This window comes from Sorex araneus, chromosome 3 (assembly GCF_027595985.1).
Source record: "Sorex araneus isolate mSorAra2 chromosome 3, mSorAra2.pri, whole genome shotgun sequence".
Classification (NCBI taxonomy): domain Eukaryota; kingdom Metazoa; phylum Chordata; class Mammalia; order Eulipotyphla; family Soricidae; genus Sorex; species Sorex araneus.
The window spans coordinates 189,423,263-189,438,131 of record NC_073304.1 but is presented as its reverse complement, the minus strand read 5'-3'; the positions used below and the strand labels follow the sequence as shown (position 1 = coordinate 189,438,131).

Sequence of the window (14,869 nt, the reverse complement as noted above, 5' to 3'; positions counted from 1 at the left end):
GAAAAGAAGAAAGAAAGAAAGAAAGAAAGAAAGAAAGAAAGAAAGAAGAGAGAGAGAGAGAGAGAGAGAGAGAGAGAAAGAAAGAAAGAAAGAAAGAAAGAAAGAAAGAAAGAAAGAAAGAAAGAAAGAAAGAAAGAAAGAAAGAAAGAAAGAAAGAAAGAAAGAAAGAAAGAAAGAAAGAAAGAAAGAAAGAAAGAAAGAAAGAAAGAAAGAAAGAAAGAAAGAAAGAAAGAAAGAAAGAAAGAAAGAAAGAGAGAAAGAAAGGGAGGGAGGGAGGGAGGGAGGGAGGGAGGGAGGAAGGAAGGAAGGAAGGAAGGAAGGAAGGAAGGAAGGAAGGAAGGAAGGAAGGAAGGAAGGAAGGGAGGGAAGGAGGGAGGGAGGGAAAGAAAGATAGGTTGTTCTAAAATTTAAGTCTTATAAAATCTATCACATCAATGTTGCTTCACCATATGCCTTAGACTGAAAAGGGCAGCAAGCAGCACAGTACCCTCACCTGTATCACTGCCGCACCTGCAAAAGTTCAATATAAACTAAATCGGATAGTGACAGTTTTATTGTTTCCACCAGGCAAATGTTAAAGGTAGAAGAAGCAACAAAGGTTTAATCCTAAGGGAAGGATGTAGAAACAACCAGAGACGACATCGAAAATAACAGTATTTCCCAAAGGAACCAGCATACTACCATATATGTTCACAGTAATCTGAAAAACTATTAGCACAGTTTAAAGTCCGAGACATCTAATGATGACAATATAAACCACTGGAGGTGGGGAAAAGGGAGGTTGGTGTTTCGTTCGTTTTGGGGATGGTTTTTGGCTGTTTGGTTTTGGGGGTCTTTTTTGATTGTTTATGGGTCACACCCGGCAATGCCAACGAGTCACTCTTGGCTCTGCACTAAGGGAATCACTCCTATGGTGCTCAGGAGACTATACAAGATGTCAGGGATCAAACCCAAGTCTGCTGCATGCAAGGTCAACACCTTACCTGCCACACTATCTCTTCCAGACAATATAAACCACTGTATAAATGACAACTATGAAAAAACAAAAAGTCTTAAGAAAGGCCTCTTTTAGAAAGGGAGTGGTAATACGATAGATAGAGAGTAGGGCACTTGCCTTGCATATGGGCAGCCGACCATGGTTTGATCCTCAGTATCCCATATGGTCCCCTGCGCGAGACTAGGAGTGATGTTTCAGCACAGAACCAGGAGTAAGTCCTGAGCACAACCAGATAAGCACCCCACCACACACACACACAAAAAAAAAAAAAAAAAAAAAAACCTCTTGAAAACTCCAGGCCTTCTCCAAATTGGGATGGGGGGCCTCCCACTACCTCCTGGTACTTCTTGAAGTTCCAGAAGCAAGACCCACATCCCATGTGACTGCGGGACTGTCCAATTCAATATTCTGGGTTATCTGGAGTATGGAAGTGCATTCGAGACAACACACCATATCCAAACTCTACAACACTGACACATCCCAGAAGTAGCACACTAGGTTGGATGGTATATAACATAGACACCAACCAATCTCAACTAACAGAAACATTAACACAGAAGATTTAACTTGCAACAGGAGTTTAGTAAACCCTTAGACTAGGACTTATGATCCCATGATGAGATACAATTTTCACAAATTTTCTCCTACAGAAATATCACTGTCACTGTCACTCCGCCGCTCATCGATTTGCTCGTGCAGGCACCAGTAACGTCTCCTTTGTGAGACTTGTTGTTACTATTTTTGGCATATCGAATACACCATAGGTAGCTTGCCAGGCTCTCTGAGGGGCGGAGGAATCGAACCTGGGTCGGCTGCACGCAAGGCAAACTCCCTACCCGATGTTCAAGATTGGGTTTCAGTCATACAATGTTCCAACACCCATTCCTTCACCAGTATACATTTCTCACTGCCAATTTCCCTCCCACCACCCCTACCCCCAGCCTGCCTCTACAGCAGACACTTTTCTTTCCCTCCCTCCCTTACCTCTTTTGGACATTATGATTTGCAATGCAGGTATTAAAAGTTTATGTGTATTTCTTCACCTCATTCCAGAACTCATTTCTTGTACAGAGTGATCAATTGTTCTTGTAGAGTGATCATCCAACTATCACCCAACAGTTCTTGTACAGAGTGATCATCCAACTATCATTGTGATAGTGGTCTCATCTTTGTCCTAAATGCCCTTGCCCCACCTCCCATTTGTGGCAAGTGGCCAACCATGGACCAGTCATCCTGGCCCTTGTTTTAACTACCCTGGGGTCTTAGTCTCATACTGTTGTTGTTTTTTAAATACCCCAGAAATGAGTAAAATCAGTCTGTGTCTATCCCTCTCCCTCTGACTCATTCAGCAGAATACTCTCCATGTCCACCAATGTATAAGCAAATTTCATGACTTCTTTTTTCGTGGCAGCTACATAGTATTCCTCTGTGTAGATATACCATAGTTTCTTATCTAGCCATCTGTTCTGGGCACTCAGGTTGTTTTTAATTCTGCCTATTGTGAACAGTGCTGCAATGAACACAGTTGCATATGAATTTTCTGCATTGTTTTTGGGCCTCTAGGATTTCTGGGTTGTACGGAAGCTCAATTTCTACTTTGCTGAGGAATGTCTCTATTGTTTTCCCCAAAGGTTGAACTAGAAGTGGGCATTCTACGGAAATATTTTTTGATCATTCACGTTAGCCATTTAGTGGTAACAAGCAATATAAAATAAATTATTGTGGACCTGCCATTGGGTCAGGTTTGAGGGGTGGTTGGGAAAATGGAAACAACGGTGAAGGGAAGGTAACAGTGGTGGTGGGATTGGTAATGGAATATTGAAATGTCTATAATAATCATAAAAAACAACTTGATAAACCAGTTGTTTAAATAAAGTAAGGGAGGGGGAGATCAAAAAGAAAAGAAAGCCTCTTTTTCTACATAACCCTTGAAATAGATTGGGGGGGAGCAAGTGGTGGGTTACACCTAACAATGCTTAGGCTTACTCCTAGCTCTGTGCTCAAGGATCACTCATGGCAGGGCTCAGGGGGGACATATGTGGAGCCAAGGATCAAACCTGAGCTGGCCATGTGCAAGGCAGGCACCCTACACATTTCACAATCACTCCATCCCCTGGAATAGGTATTTTAATTTTAGAATCCTACAATGTAGATGAGAAACAGAAAAATTCAAAACATGAGTTGAGGATCAGAGACATGGGTCAAAGAGCTGAAGCACATCCTTTGCATGTGGGAACCCTGCGTTCATATTTCAACTCCCCACCACTGCACCGTTTTCCCAAACACAACCAGGTATGCCTCAGGAACACAGAAGTGAGAGTACCCCCCTCCCCCGCCACACGCATATGTATGTTGGCTGGAGAGATAGCTCAAAAGACTAAATGCTGCTTTGCACAGGGGATGTCTTGGTTCAGTCCCTGGGACAGTACAGAGGCTAGTCCCTAAGCAGCCCTAAAAATAAAATAGCCTAGCCCTAGCCAAAAAATAAAAGAAATGAGGGTGTGAGCAATCCTAGTTCCCCTTCCAAAAGTCACAAAGTCTGCTATATGTAAACAACAGTGCGCCAAATGTAGTAGTTTGGGGCCAAGAGATAGTCCAATGGGTAAACCACCTGCCTTGGAACTGTAAGACTGAGAGTTCATCCCTAGTGCCGCCACATTTGAGCCAAGCATGCTGCTGAGAGTTCTGCTTTCTGTGATTCCCCCGGGCTACAATTTCTGGCAGCATCACAGCCAGATGTGTGTGAATGCTACAACTAACGAGTGGGATCCCCAGAAAGCACTGAAACGGAAAAAAAAAGAATAAAAAGATGTGGCTGGTCCAGAGTGTATAATGGATAAGATGCTTGACTTACATCTAGCCAACTAGGGTTCAATATCCCCAGAATCATATATGGTTGCCTGAGCCCCATCAGGAGAGATTCTTGAACACAGAGACAGAAATTATCCCTGAGTGCTTCTGGATATGGACCTCCAAAAACAAAAGAAAGATGTGGGAGCATCATGGTCAGGAGTGCAAGTCCCCAGTAAGCACTTATGAGCAGCAAAACTTACCCATGCAAGCTCCAGTGAGCACTACAAACAAATGCACTTCTTTGTTAGCATAAAGAAAGTGAAGGGAGTGGGAGGCTGGGACCATACCTACCAGTGAGAAATAGAACCAAAGTCAGTCTCAAGCAAGAACCTTAACTCCTGTACTATCTTCTCTGGCTCCACAAAAGAGAATTTTCGTTTTTCTAAAATACTGTCTTCCTCAACTGATAAATGGAATTGGAATTGCCCAAAAATAACCACTGTAAGTTGAAAGCAACATAAACTAAAAATGCATTTAATACAACTAACCTAAGGAAGAACACTTTAGAACAGTTTGTCCTTCATTACTAAGCTTACACTTGTAATCAATCTGCTGTTGGCTAAATCACCTAAGAAGCTATCTATTTTTTTGCTTTTTTGTGGGGGAGGGGTTGTGGTCACAACTCAGGGGTTACTCCTGGAGGTGCTGGGGAACCATATGATATGCCAGGGATTGAACTCAATTGGCCCCATGCAAGGCAAACTCCCTCCCTGCTGTGCTACTGCTCCGACCCCAGAAGCTATTTTATAATCCAACATTCAATACTACCTATCTCACAGAACTTACTGAAAACTGTACAATGTAAAATATCAGCTATTTAAGCAGGTAGGGCATCTGCCTTGCACATGCAGACCCGGGTTCGATTCCCAGCATCCCAGATGGTCCCCTGAGCACCGCCAGGGATGATTCCTGAATGCAGAGCCAGGAGTAACCCCTGTGCATCGCCAGGTGTGACACAAAAAGCAAAAAAAAAAAAATCAACTGTTTATCCTCATGATAAGACTAGGAACTACAGATAGCTGCCAATGTTCAACATATAAAATATACTGCATATGGCCAGCCTGGAAAAATATCAAAATGCTAAGTATGGTTTCTAATAAATTCATGTTTTGTTCCATTGTAAAATTGAAAAACTGAGTCAAATTGGGGGCTAGAGCGGTAGCACAGTGGGTAGGGCAGTTGCCTTGCACGTGGTCAACCCGGGTTCGATTCCCAGCATCCCCATAAGGTCCCCCGAGGGCCGCCATGGGTAATTCCTGAGTGCAGAGCCACGAGTGAGCCCTGTGCATCGCCGGGTGTGATCCAAAAAGCAAAAAAATAAAAATTAAAAAATTTTAAAAAAGAAAAAGAAAAACTGAGTCAAATCACCGTAATTCAGGAAGACTATACATAAATACCCAATGTACCCTTAATGGGTTGTATGATAAGTGAATGTTTAATTATATGAGAAACCAAAAAATATTTCTATGAGGCTCTAATTTTATATTCCCACCAGCATTGAGATGAAATTTTTCTGCATATCGATCAACGGGATGACAGCGATACAATGACATGCCACATTTAGTGTTATCACTAAATTTCATTTTTGATTTTAGCAAAACAGAGGTATGTGGCAATATCTTACTGTGTATAGTTTTAACTGCATTCCCAAATGTCCAAAAACTGAGAATAAACATCTTTTCATCATTTGCTTATTTACCATCACTTTGACCAGCTTTGTAAAATGTTCATGTCTTTTGCCCATTTCCTAGACTTTTTAACTTAGAATTCTCAAAGTTCTAAACACCTTTCAGTTCTTATGTTTTGGTTTAGTTTAGTTTGGGTTTGAGGTTTAGTTTGGTTTGGTTTGGGTTTGAGCACCTGACTCAGGGTTAAAGCCTGGGTGAGCTGCAAGCAAAGCAAGTACCATACCCACTATACTGTTCTCTGGCCCATAAATCAATTCTTTGCCAGATATCTAGTTTTTTCAAATATGTTCTTATATTGTAATTTATCTTTTTGTAGCCCTCAAGGGGATTTCACAGAACGAAAGATTCCAATTTCGGCCAGATCAATAGAACAGTGAGTAGAGCATTTATTTGCCTTGCATGCAGCTGACCTGGGTTCTATTCCCAGTACCACATATAGTCCCCTGAGCCCCATCAGGAGTGATCCCTGAGCACAGAGCTAGAAGTAAGCCCTGAGCACTGCCAGGTGTGGCCCCAAAACAAACAAAAAAGTCTTAACTTTGATGTCCAGTGAGCCTGTTTCCTTTTATGGATCATGTTTTGGCAGCATGCCTATAAACTCTTCCCCAAGTACTGTCAATTTTAAATTAGAAACCCTAATAAATATATTACATATGAAAATAACACAAAGAAAGTTTTAGCACATTCTAAAGCAAACCAAACCACTATCTACTAACTTACAGACTTTCTTATAAGTACCTATTTTATAAACTGATCCTTAAAAGAAATTTTTACTTTGCAAATTAAAGCAGCAATAGCTGCCAGGTAAAATTTTAAATAAGTTCTTTATTGTCTGTACTTTTTTTGTAGACATGCCAGGCATGTGGTCCACAACTGAACCACATCCCTAGTCTATGTTATTTATGTTTTTAACAGATTCCTAGCTAATGCAGATGTAGACAAGAAAAGTAAAACAGAGATAGAGCAGTAGTACTACCTTCTATCATTAGTCACTGATATAAAGCAAAAGGCGAAATAATTCTTTTATTTGACAAAATAATTCTTTTGTCAAATTAAATGACAAAATAATTCTTATAAGCTTTACACAATTTTCTAGATTAACACTTCATGAAGAGATATGTATCTCTACAGCTACAGCATTAAAACTATAATATTTTCCCTCCTCATGCCCAACATGCAAAAGATCCAGGTTCAATCTCATGTTTAATACTAAATTCTGGAAATTTTTCCCCCTCTTTTGTACTTTTCTGTTCTTGAAATGCCGGGTCAACCACATACACTTCACAATGCTTCCTTACCTTACTTACTGTTTCCATATGAATGAAAGGTATTTTCTTCTTAGAAAAGTTATTTCCTAAGCTAAAGAGAATTTAGGCAATAGTTCTGCATGCAGCCACCCCTGTTCAATCCCTCGCAACACAGTCCCCTGAGCACCACCAGTAGAAACCCCCTAACTAAAAGTCCCAAATACTGCTGGATGTGGCCCCAAAACAGAAAACAAATAAAAATAAAGTTATTTCCTACAAACAACTCAAACATTAAACAGACTTTTAATTTTAAATTCTAACAAAAATATTTCTAATTAAAAAACACAAAATTCTTGGGCCAAAGACATAGTACAGTGGGTAAGGCACTTGGCCTTGCATGTGGCCAACCTGGGTTAGACCCCGAGCATCTCAAATGGTTCCCAGAGCCCACCAGAGATGAATCCCGAGTGCAGTCAGAAGTAATCCCTAAGCACCTCTGAGGACAGACCCAGGAGCAGACCCTGGGCACTGCTGGTGAGGCAGAAAAACCACCTGCCTCACCCCCCACATGCAAAAGACCCAGATTCAATCTCTGGCACCAAGCATGACTCTCCAAAGCCCCACTAGAAGTGATTCCAGAGCACAGAGGCAGTAATAAGATCTGAACTATGTGCAGTTCAAAACCAAAAAACAAAATTATCACCCAGATTCTGCACTAAGGTGGCCCTGTCAATAATCATTTCTATGTCAGTGTCAATATATTCTAGAAAAGCTAATAAACATTAAAATTTTCTAAGTCTTTTGAGTACCCTATGTTAATGAAATGTAACACCATATGAAAGTTCAGAACAAGGCTCTCTGCAGGTCATGAAAAGAAAAAAGGATATTGTAGGATGGCTCAAAAGTGCAGCTGGATTTTCATGGGCAAGAGAGCTACTACAGGGGTTAAGGTACTAGCAAAGGGAGGGGATAGGTGAGGAACACTTAAGTTTCCACCAGGGTGATGGCTCACCAGGGATTATCACTGAATGATCCCTGAACACTAATAGGGGTGGTCCAAAAAGAAAGAGAGAGAGAAAGGAAGGAAGGAAGGAAGGAAGGAAGGAAGGAAGGAAGGAAGGAAGGAAGGAAGGAAGGAAGGAAGGAAGGAAGGAAGGAAGGAAGGAAGGAAGGAAGGAAGGAAGATCTGGATTCTCAGGGGACTGGAGATGGAGATAAAACTCAACAGGCTAGAGCATATGCTCTTCATGTAAAATGTACAGGTTCAATCCCTTATATCACATTGTTCCCTGAGCACCACCAGGTGTGCACTCCCTAAAATAAATAAATAAATAAATAGCCACAACTAAATAGCTCAAAGGAGAATAAACTTTTATAGTGGAATCACAGATTCAAACCCTCACACCTCATGCTGCACCACCAGATGTGAACTAAAACACATAAATACCTATTTGGAAGGTCTTCAGAAAATACTAATTATTGAATAAAGAAATTATTTTTAATTCTGGAATGACAAATGCCTGTAAGACTCTGGGAAAGAGTGAGTGAACAGCAGGTGTGAGTGCTCACCTTGCACATGGTTGACCTGGTTTCAATGCACAGGCACTGCCAAGAGTGATTCCTGAGCAGAGTCAGCAGTAGCCCCTGAGCACCGCCTGTTGTGGCCCACACACACCCAGCATACACACAACTAAAAAAAAAAAAATTACAAACAACAACCTCTAACTACTGGGCCAGAGATAGTGGGGGGGGTTAAGATGCTTGCCTTGCACATGTTGGATCGCTGGCATGACATATGGTCCCCTAAGCATTCACTGCCAGGAGCCAAGCAGAGCTAGAGGCAAGCACTAAGCAGAGAGCCAGGTATAGCCCCCAAACAAAATAAAACTAAAATAATGAAGACTAACTACTGGCCTGGGCACATGCTTTTCATCGAGGATGTCCAGATTTAATTCCTGTCACCACATGGTCCACCCAAGCACCTTCAGAAACCACCTCTGAGCTCTATCCCTGAGACTAGCCATAGCACAAAATCAAAACAAACAACTGGGGGGCTACAGAAATAGCTCCAAGGACCCAGGTTTGATCCCAGCCACTGCATGGTACCACAAGTGCCATTGGGAGTGACACTAAAGCTAGGTGTATCCCCCCAAAAAAAGCTTCCTTTATTTTTTATAAATGCTTGTTATGCTAAGATTTACCCTGGATAGGGGCCAAAGAGATAGTACAGCAGGCAGGCCTTGTATGCAGCTAACCTGGGTTCAATCCGACATCCCAATGGTCCCCTGAGCAACCTCAGGAATAATTCCTGAGCATCACCATGTTGACCCTAAAGCAAAAAAATAAATAAACAAATGTACAAAAGAGGAGGTCTTGAATTTTAATCTAGCAGTGCTACTTACTACCTATGTGGCCTTGGACAAGTTACTTAACCTCTCTACTATTTCTTTAAAGGGAGAATAAGATTACATAGGGTTGGAGAAACAATATAGTGGGTGTTTGCCTTGCATGCAGCTGACCCAGGTTTGACCCCTGGAATGACTTAAGGTTCTCCAGACTCTCCAGATCCATCCCAAGGAGTGATAACTAAGCACAAAGCCAGAAGTAAGTCCTGAGCAACACTAGCTATGACCCAAAAGCAAACCAATAAAAATAAATAAATAAATAAATAAATAAATAAATAAATTAAGTATGTAAAGTACTTTAGCCTAGTGTGTGGTACTCAGTCCTCAACAAACCATAAACCCATTAGCTCTTTAAAAAGAGCTGAGAAATTGTCAATAAAGATTGCTCCCAAGAAAATAACTTGGGGTCAGATGAACAATTACATTTTTCTGTTTTCCATATTAACTAGGGCTTATAATACCTTTTCAAAGGCATTTTCAATTTCTGCTATGGGATTTCTCAATGTGTAACTTAATGTACTGCAAAGTTGAGTTGTCACTGCTAAATCAGCAAAGGAGTAAGTCATAGTCTAATAATACCCACAAACAGACAACCTATCTGATTTCATAAAGCTGCTAGGTGTTCTTACTGACTTCACAATAGCCATAATAACTCTTTAACTCCTTAAACGAGTGGTTTTTCAATCTGAGATGGTTTTGCACCCCAGAATGTTTGTCAAAGACATGTTTGATTATTAACTGGTCGAGAGAGGTCAGAATACTACTATAACGCACAATACAAGCGACCCAAAATAGGAGGACCAAATGTCAGTTATCACAAGGCTGGGAAATTCTATAAACCACAGAATTAATTCTGAAAGTATCAAATTCTTCATGATTTACCAAACAAAAGAACACACAAAAACTCTCCTCTGGATAATGAAGTAAAATCCTAAAAGACTGGCTGGTGCCAAAGAGAGCACATAGGCTGAAGCACATGCTTTGCATACAGGAGGCCAGGATTTGATCCCCAGCAACAAATGGTGAGTAGCCCCTACCAGGTGTGACCCAAAACCTATAAACTATTAAGTTAAAAACTAACAGAGTAGAAACTCAATATAACCATTTTACCTACAATTAAGTTCCTAAAATCTTAGCTGCTAGAACCACTTATAAGTTTTGTGTCACTGTCATCCTGTTGCTCATCGATTTGTTCGAGCGGGCACCAGTAACGTCTCTCATTGAGAGACTTATTGTTACTGTTTTTGGCATATCCAATACACACGGGTAGCTTGCCAGGGTAGCTTGCCAGGCTCTGCCGTGCGGGCTCCATACTCTTGGTAGCTTGCCGGGCTCTCCGAGAGGGGTGGAGGAATCGAACATGGGTTGGCCGCGTGAAAGGCGAAAGCCCAACCGCTGTGCTATCACTCCCAGTCAACTCAAAACTTTAGGATTTTTATACCATTTATTTTAACTTTCCAAAACTCCCAAAAGATTAATGTGGTCAAAAAGTTTTTCCAATGAGAAAAAGGGAAAAGTGCCTGCCATAAAGGTAGTATGGGAGGCGGGACAAGAAACAAGGGACACTGGAGGGAAGGAGGTGAAGGGATCGCTGCTGGATCATTGTACATCTGAAACTCAATAACGAATAACTTTGTAATTTGGTAATTCACGGTGAATCACTTGAAAAAAAAGTCTTTCCTATAAACTTGTATATTTTGACCACTGTGGTTAAAATTTTAAGAAAATACTGGGACCAGATGGATAGTGCAGCAGGTAGGGTACTTGCTTGCCCTGCACATGGACAACCTGGGTTCAATCCCCAGCACCCCATTTGGTCCAAGCCCCACAAGGAGTGATCCTGAGCTCAGAGCCAGGAGTAAGCCCTGTGCACCATTCGATGTGGCCCCAAAACTAAAAATAAATAAAATAAAATGTTAAAAAAATATATTAAGAACTGGGACCAGAAAGAGTGTACAGTGGGCAGAGTGCTTGCCTTGTATCCACCAACCCGGTGTTGATCTAGGCACTCCGTAATGCCCATCCCCATCCAGTATTGCCAGGATTGATCCCTGAGCACAGGGCCAGGAGTAAGCCCTGAGCATCTCTAATGTGGCCCAAAAACCAAGAAGAAAATATTAAGAATAGTCCATTACTTTTAACCAAGAAGCCAAGAAAATAAATCGGCAGTAAACTTTATGAAGGCTAGAAAAACTACCAACTAAATCACCTCCATTTTAGTATGCTTTATCAAAATCAATCATTAATAGAGATCTGGTAACATTTTATAAATTATATCCCCCAAAATGAACATGAAACTGAATGGAGTGGCCATCAAAATTTCAAGCTGATTCATAAGAGTAGAAAAACACATTTTAAGTATTGCTACTGCTAACACTCTTATTAGTCATATTTTATTTTATTAGTAATTGAAAATTTTCTTATACCTTTAAAAACATACATCTTGGGTCAATGATGTAGCTTAGTGGTACAGCACTTGCCTAGAAGGTGTGAGGATCTAAGTTAAAGCCTCAGTAGAGGAAAACAATACCCACCTTGAGCGTCTAATGCTCCTGGGGCAACCCTGACTTAAAAAAAAAGGGGTATAAGGGTGGAGGAAGGAGTAGAACACGTGCCATGCTTGCGTGGGGCCCTGGGTTCAATCCCTGGCACCGCAAAATAATTTTAAATACAAATGAATAAATATACATCTCTCCTATTATGTAAGAACTAAATACTATTAACACGTAGTACTTTAATATTGTTTAATAATTCACTTAATAAACTTACTGATTAAAGAATTTCTAGGGAGACAGAAGTGTTAACTCCTTCCTCCAAAACAAAACAAGAAGTTACAGAATATTAAGGAGCTGCAAAGATGAGAGGTACTAGGTCATTCCTACATTATCATTTCCAATTGTGTACATTGTTCGTGATGGATACAGGCAAGATTAGAACTCCTCCACTCATTTCAAGTCCCTCCCTCTAAGCATCTAGAACTTTTAATACTTGTCCAAACCTGCTTGCTCATGGTCTAATAATAAACCTAATTATACAATCTGTAACAGCCACTGACAACCTTTTCCTTAAGAAGCCATAAAGGTGATTTAACTAACACCTCAAACTCTTAGCATATCTATTTAAAAATAGATTTCTTCATTTCAGCTTTTGGCTTCGGCCGAGGGCTAAGGGCTGCTGGCTGTAAAAACGGGAAGGTGAAGATCCGGCAGAACTGAGGACACACGCCAGGCGTTGGACAGCAGGGGTGACTGCTGGTTCATTTCTCTTTAAATCTGGCAGCACGTGGGGCGGCATTGTGAAGCCACCAACCCGCCTCCCCCCTTACACTCCGCACACGTCCGTCTCCTTCGCGCATGCTCCGCTCACACAGTCCTAGCAGAGTAGGAGCCAACCCCCTAAAAAGTCAACCTGGAAGCCGCAAACGGCCCGATGCCGGGACAATGGGGGAGGGGGACGCAGGCACCTCGGGGGAGGCAGTCCGGGCCGCCGCCTGACGCCCGAGACGGCGGGCTCCGGTCCCGGGCTCCTGCGGGCCTGGCGCAGGGGCCGGAATCGCTCCGAGCACAAAGCCCCCGAGCCGGCCAGCCACCGGCTCTCCCGCTGCTGCCCGCAGCCACCCTCCCCCCAAGCCGGGCGGCGCAGCCGGAGTCCGTGCCAGGCGGAGGCAGGGCGAGGCGGCGTCCCGCACCCCCGCCAGGCTCCCGGACCCCGCGCGCCCGCCGCCAGGCCGCGGAGGCCGGCGCTTTTGTTGTCCGCCGCAACTCCGACGCTGCCCGGGCAGAAGTTTGTGCGCGCCTCACCTCGCCGGCCCGATGCCAGCTCCCTTCGCCCTCGCTCGCCGCCCGCCCCGCGCGGCTCAGACGCCGGCGCCCGACAGCCGCGGCCGGCCGGGCCGAGACGCTCCTTCCGCGGCCCCCAGGCGCCGGCTGCCCCGCCGCACCTGAGCCCGGGATCCGCCCCTCCACCGAGGGTCGCCCGGGGCCGGAACCCACGGCCCCTCCCCCGCGGCGTCCCTCCGACCAGTGGGGGAGGGGGTCACCTCCCTTCCTGGCCCGGGACGCCAGGCCCCGTCCGAGCGCCGAGGCGGGGGCGCGTCCCCGCCCCCAACACCCTCGGAAAGCCGCGGACCGAGTGCAACGCCGGCCGGGACCGGCGCCTCGGGCTCCGCTCCTCACAGGCCCGCACTCGGCCCGCCCGCGGCGTCCGCTCCCCGCGGCCGTCGGGCGGCCGGCCCGGGAGGGCCCGGGATGAAGCAGCGGGCAGCGGCTCGCCGCGACCGCGGCCCGGCCCGCCCGCCCGCTCACCTGCCAGCTGTCTTCGCAGTAGCAGCGCCGACTGCAGCTCCGTCATCCTCCACGCCAAGGGCCCGGGCTGGCGCCGGGGCTTCCGAAGGGCTGAGGACAGGCTCCGGGGGCTGCTGGCGCTGGGTGTGCTGAGGAACACGGGCCCCCGCGACGGGAGCGCCGAAGCCCTGGAGAGGCCGGGCTGAGGAGACGCAAGCGGTGCCTCACTGCCGGTGCGAGTCCGCTCGGCTCGGCTCTCCTCGCAGCGCCTCACGCCCGGAAGGGGAGGGTACCCCGGCCGCCGCGGCGCGCACTGGGACTTCGCTCGCCTGCCCCACCGGTGCCTTCCCTCGCCACTGCCTCACTGCGCGCAGGGCCGCTCCGCGCAGGCGCGCTGGGGCCGTCTACTTCTGAAGTGGCCCGCCCGCTTACCCGACCCGCTCCTCCCTGCCCCGCCCCCGGCGGCAGGACCCCGCCCCTTGCGCGCAGCTGTCCCCGTCGCCGCCATCTTAGGAAGGTCGACTCCTGGCTGGCGGCCAAAGCCTCAGCTGGTGACGCCCAGCGGACGCCATGACAAAGAGGTCGTGGAGGGTCAAACCTTTGCCGCCTCCGGTTTGAAGCAGGTGGTTAGGGAGAACAGGAGTCAAAAGTTGTAAATATCTCGTTGTTGGTGAGCACCCAACAGCTACACGAGTTAGTTATTCTTAAAAATCAAATTTAGTCCTGCCGTGCCCCATTTTAAGCGAACCCCCTCAAATAAACATATATATATACATATATATACATATATATGCTAATAATACACTTTACAGAAAGACTGCACAGATTCCCCAAATAAAATGTTCTGCATCGCATGGGATAAAATATTTAAGCAGGGGCCAGATCGATAGTATAGCGGGTAGGGGGTTTGCCTTGCATGCTGTCTACCTGAGTTCCATCTCAGGCATCCCATCTGGTCCCCCGAGCACTTTCGCGAGTGATTCCAAAATGCAGAACCTGGAGCCCGGAGTAGACCCTAAACGTCGCCGGAGTGTGACAAAAAAAAGCCAAAAAAAAAAAAAAGACAGGCCTTGAGCCCAGTGATGTTGCAGCAGGTAGGGTGCTTGCCTTGAATGTGTCCCACCTAGGTTCCATCCCTGACACCTATATGGGTCCCCGAAACACAGCCAGGAGTGATCCCTGAGCCCAGAGGCAGGGGTAAGCCCTGAGTACAGTTGGGTGTGGTCCAAAAGTTTTTTAAATAAACAATAATCATCACTATGAGTAAGTTGAGATTTACAAAATAATACATGCAATTAAAAACGAATCTAGTGTTGGATTTAAGAAACTAGGAAGCAACTTTACTGCGTTCTACTGCCTCTGTTATTCTCCCAGCTTTCTATCTTGCATAACAGAC

General features: G+C 44.9%; 1 protein-coding gene across 2 annotated transcripts in view; it reads right to left on the bottom strand.

Moving 5' to 3' along the window:
• The window catches only part of UBE2G1 (ubiquitin conjugating enzyme E2 G1), a 98,158-nt gene extending 84,276 nt beyond the window's left edge, over window positions 1–13,882 (bottom strand). The window contains exon 1 of one of the 2 annotated variants that reach the window (XR_008629340.1): window positions 13,495–13,882. Coding sequence is in view for 1 of the 2 variants with exons in the window: in XM_055133094.1 (XP_054989069.1) it covers window positions 13,495–13,540 (46 nt within the window). In the remaining variant the exon portion in view is untranslated. The remainder of the gene's footprint in view (window positions 1–13,494) is intronic. The other variant, XM_055133094.1, reaches the window with a different exon arrangement.
• Window positions 13,883–14,869: the final 987 nt, after the last annotated feature.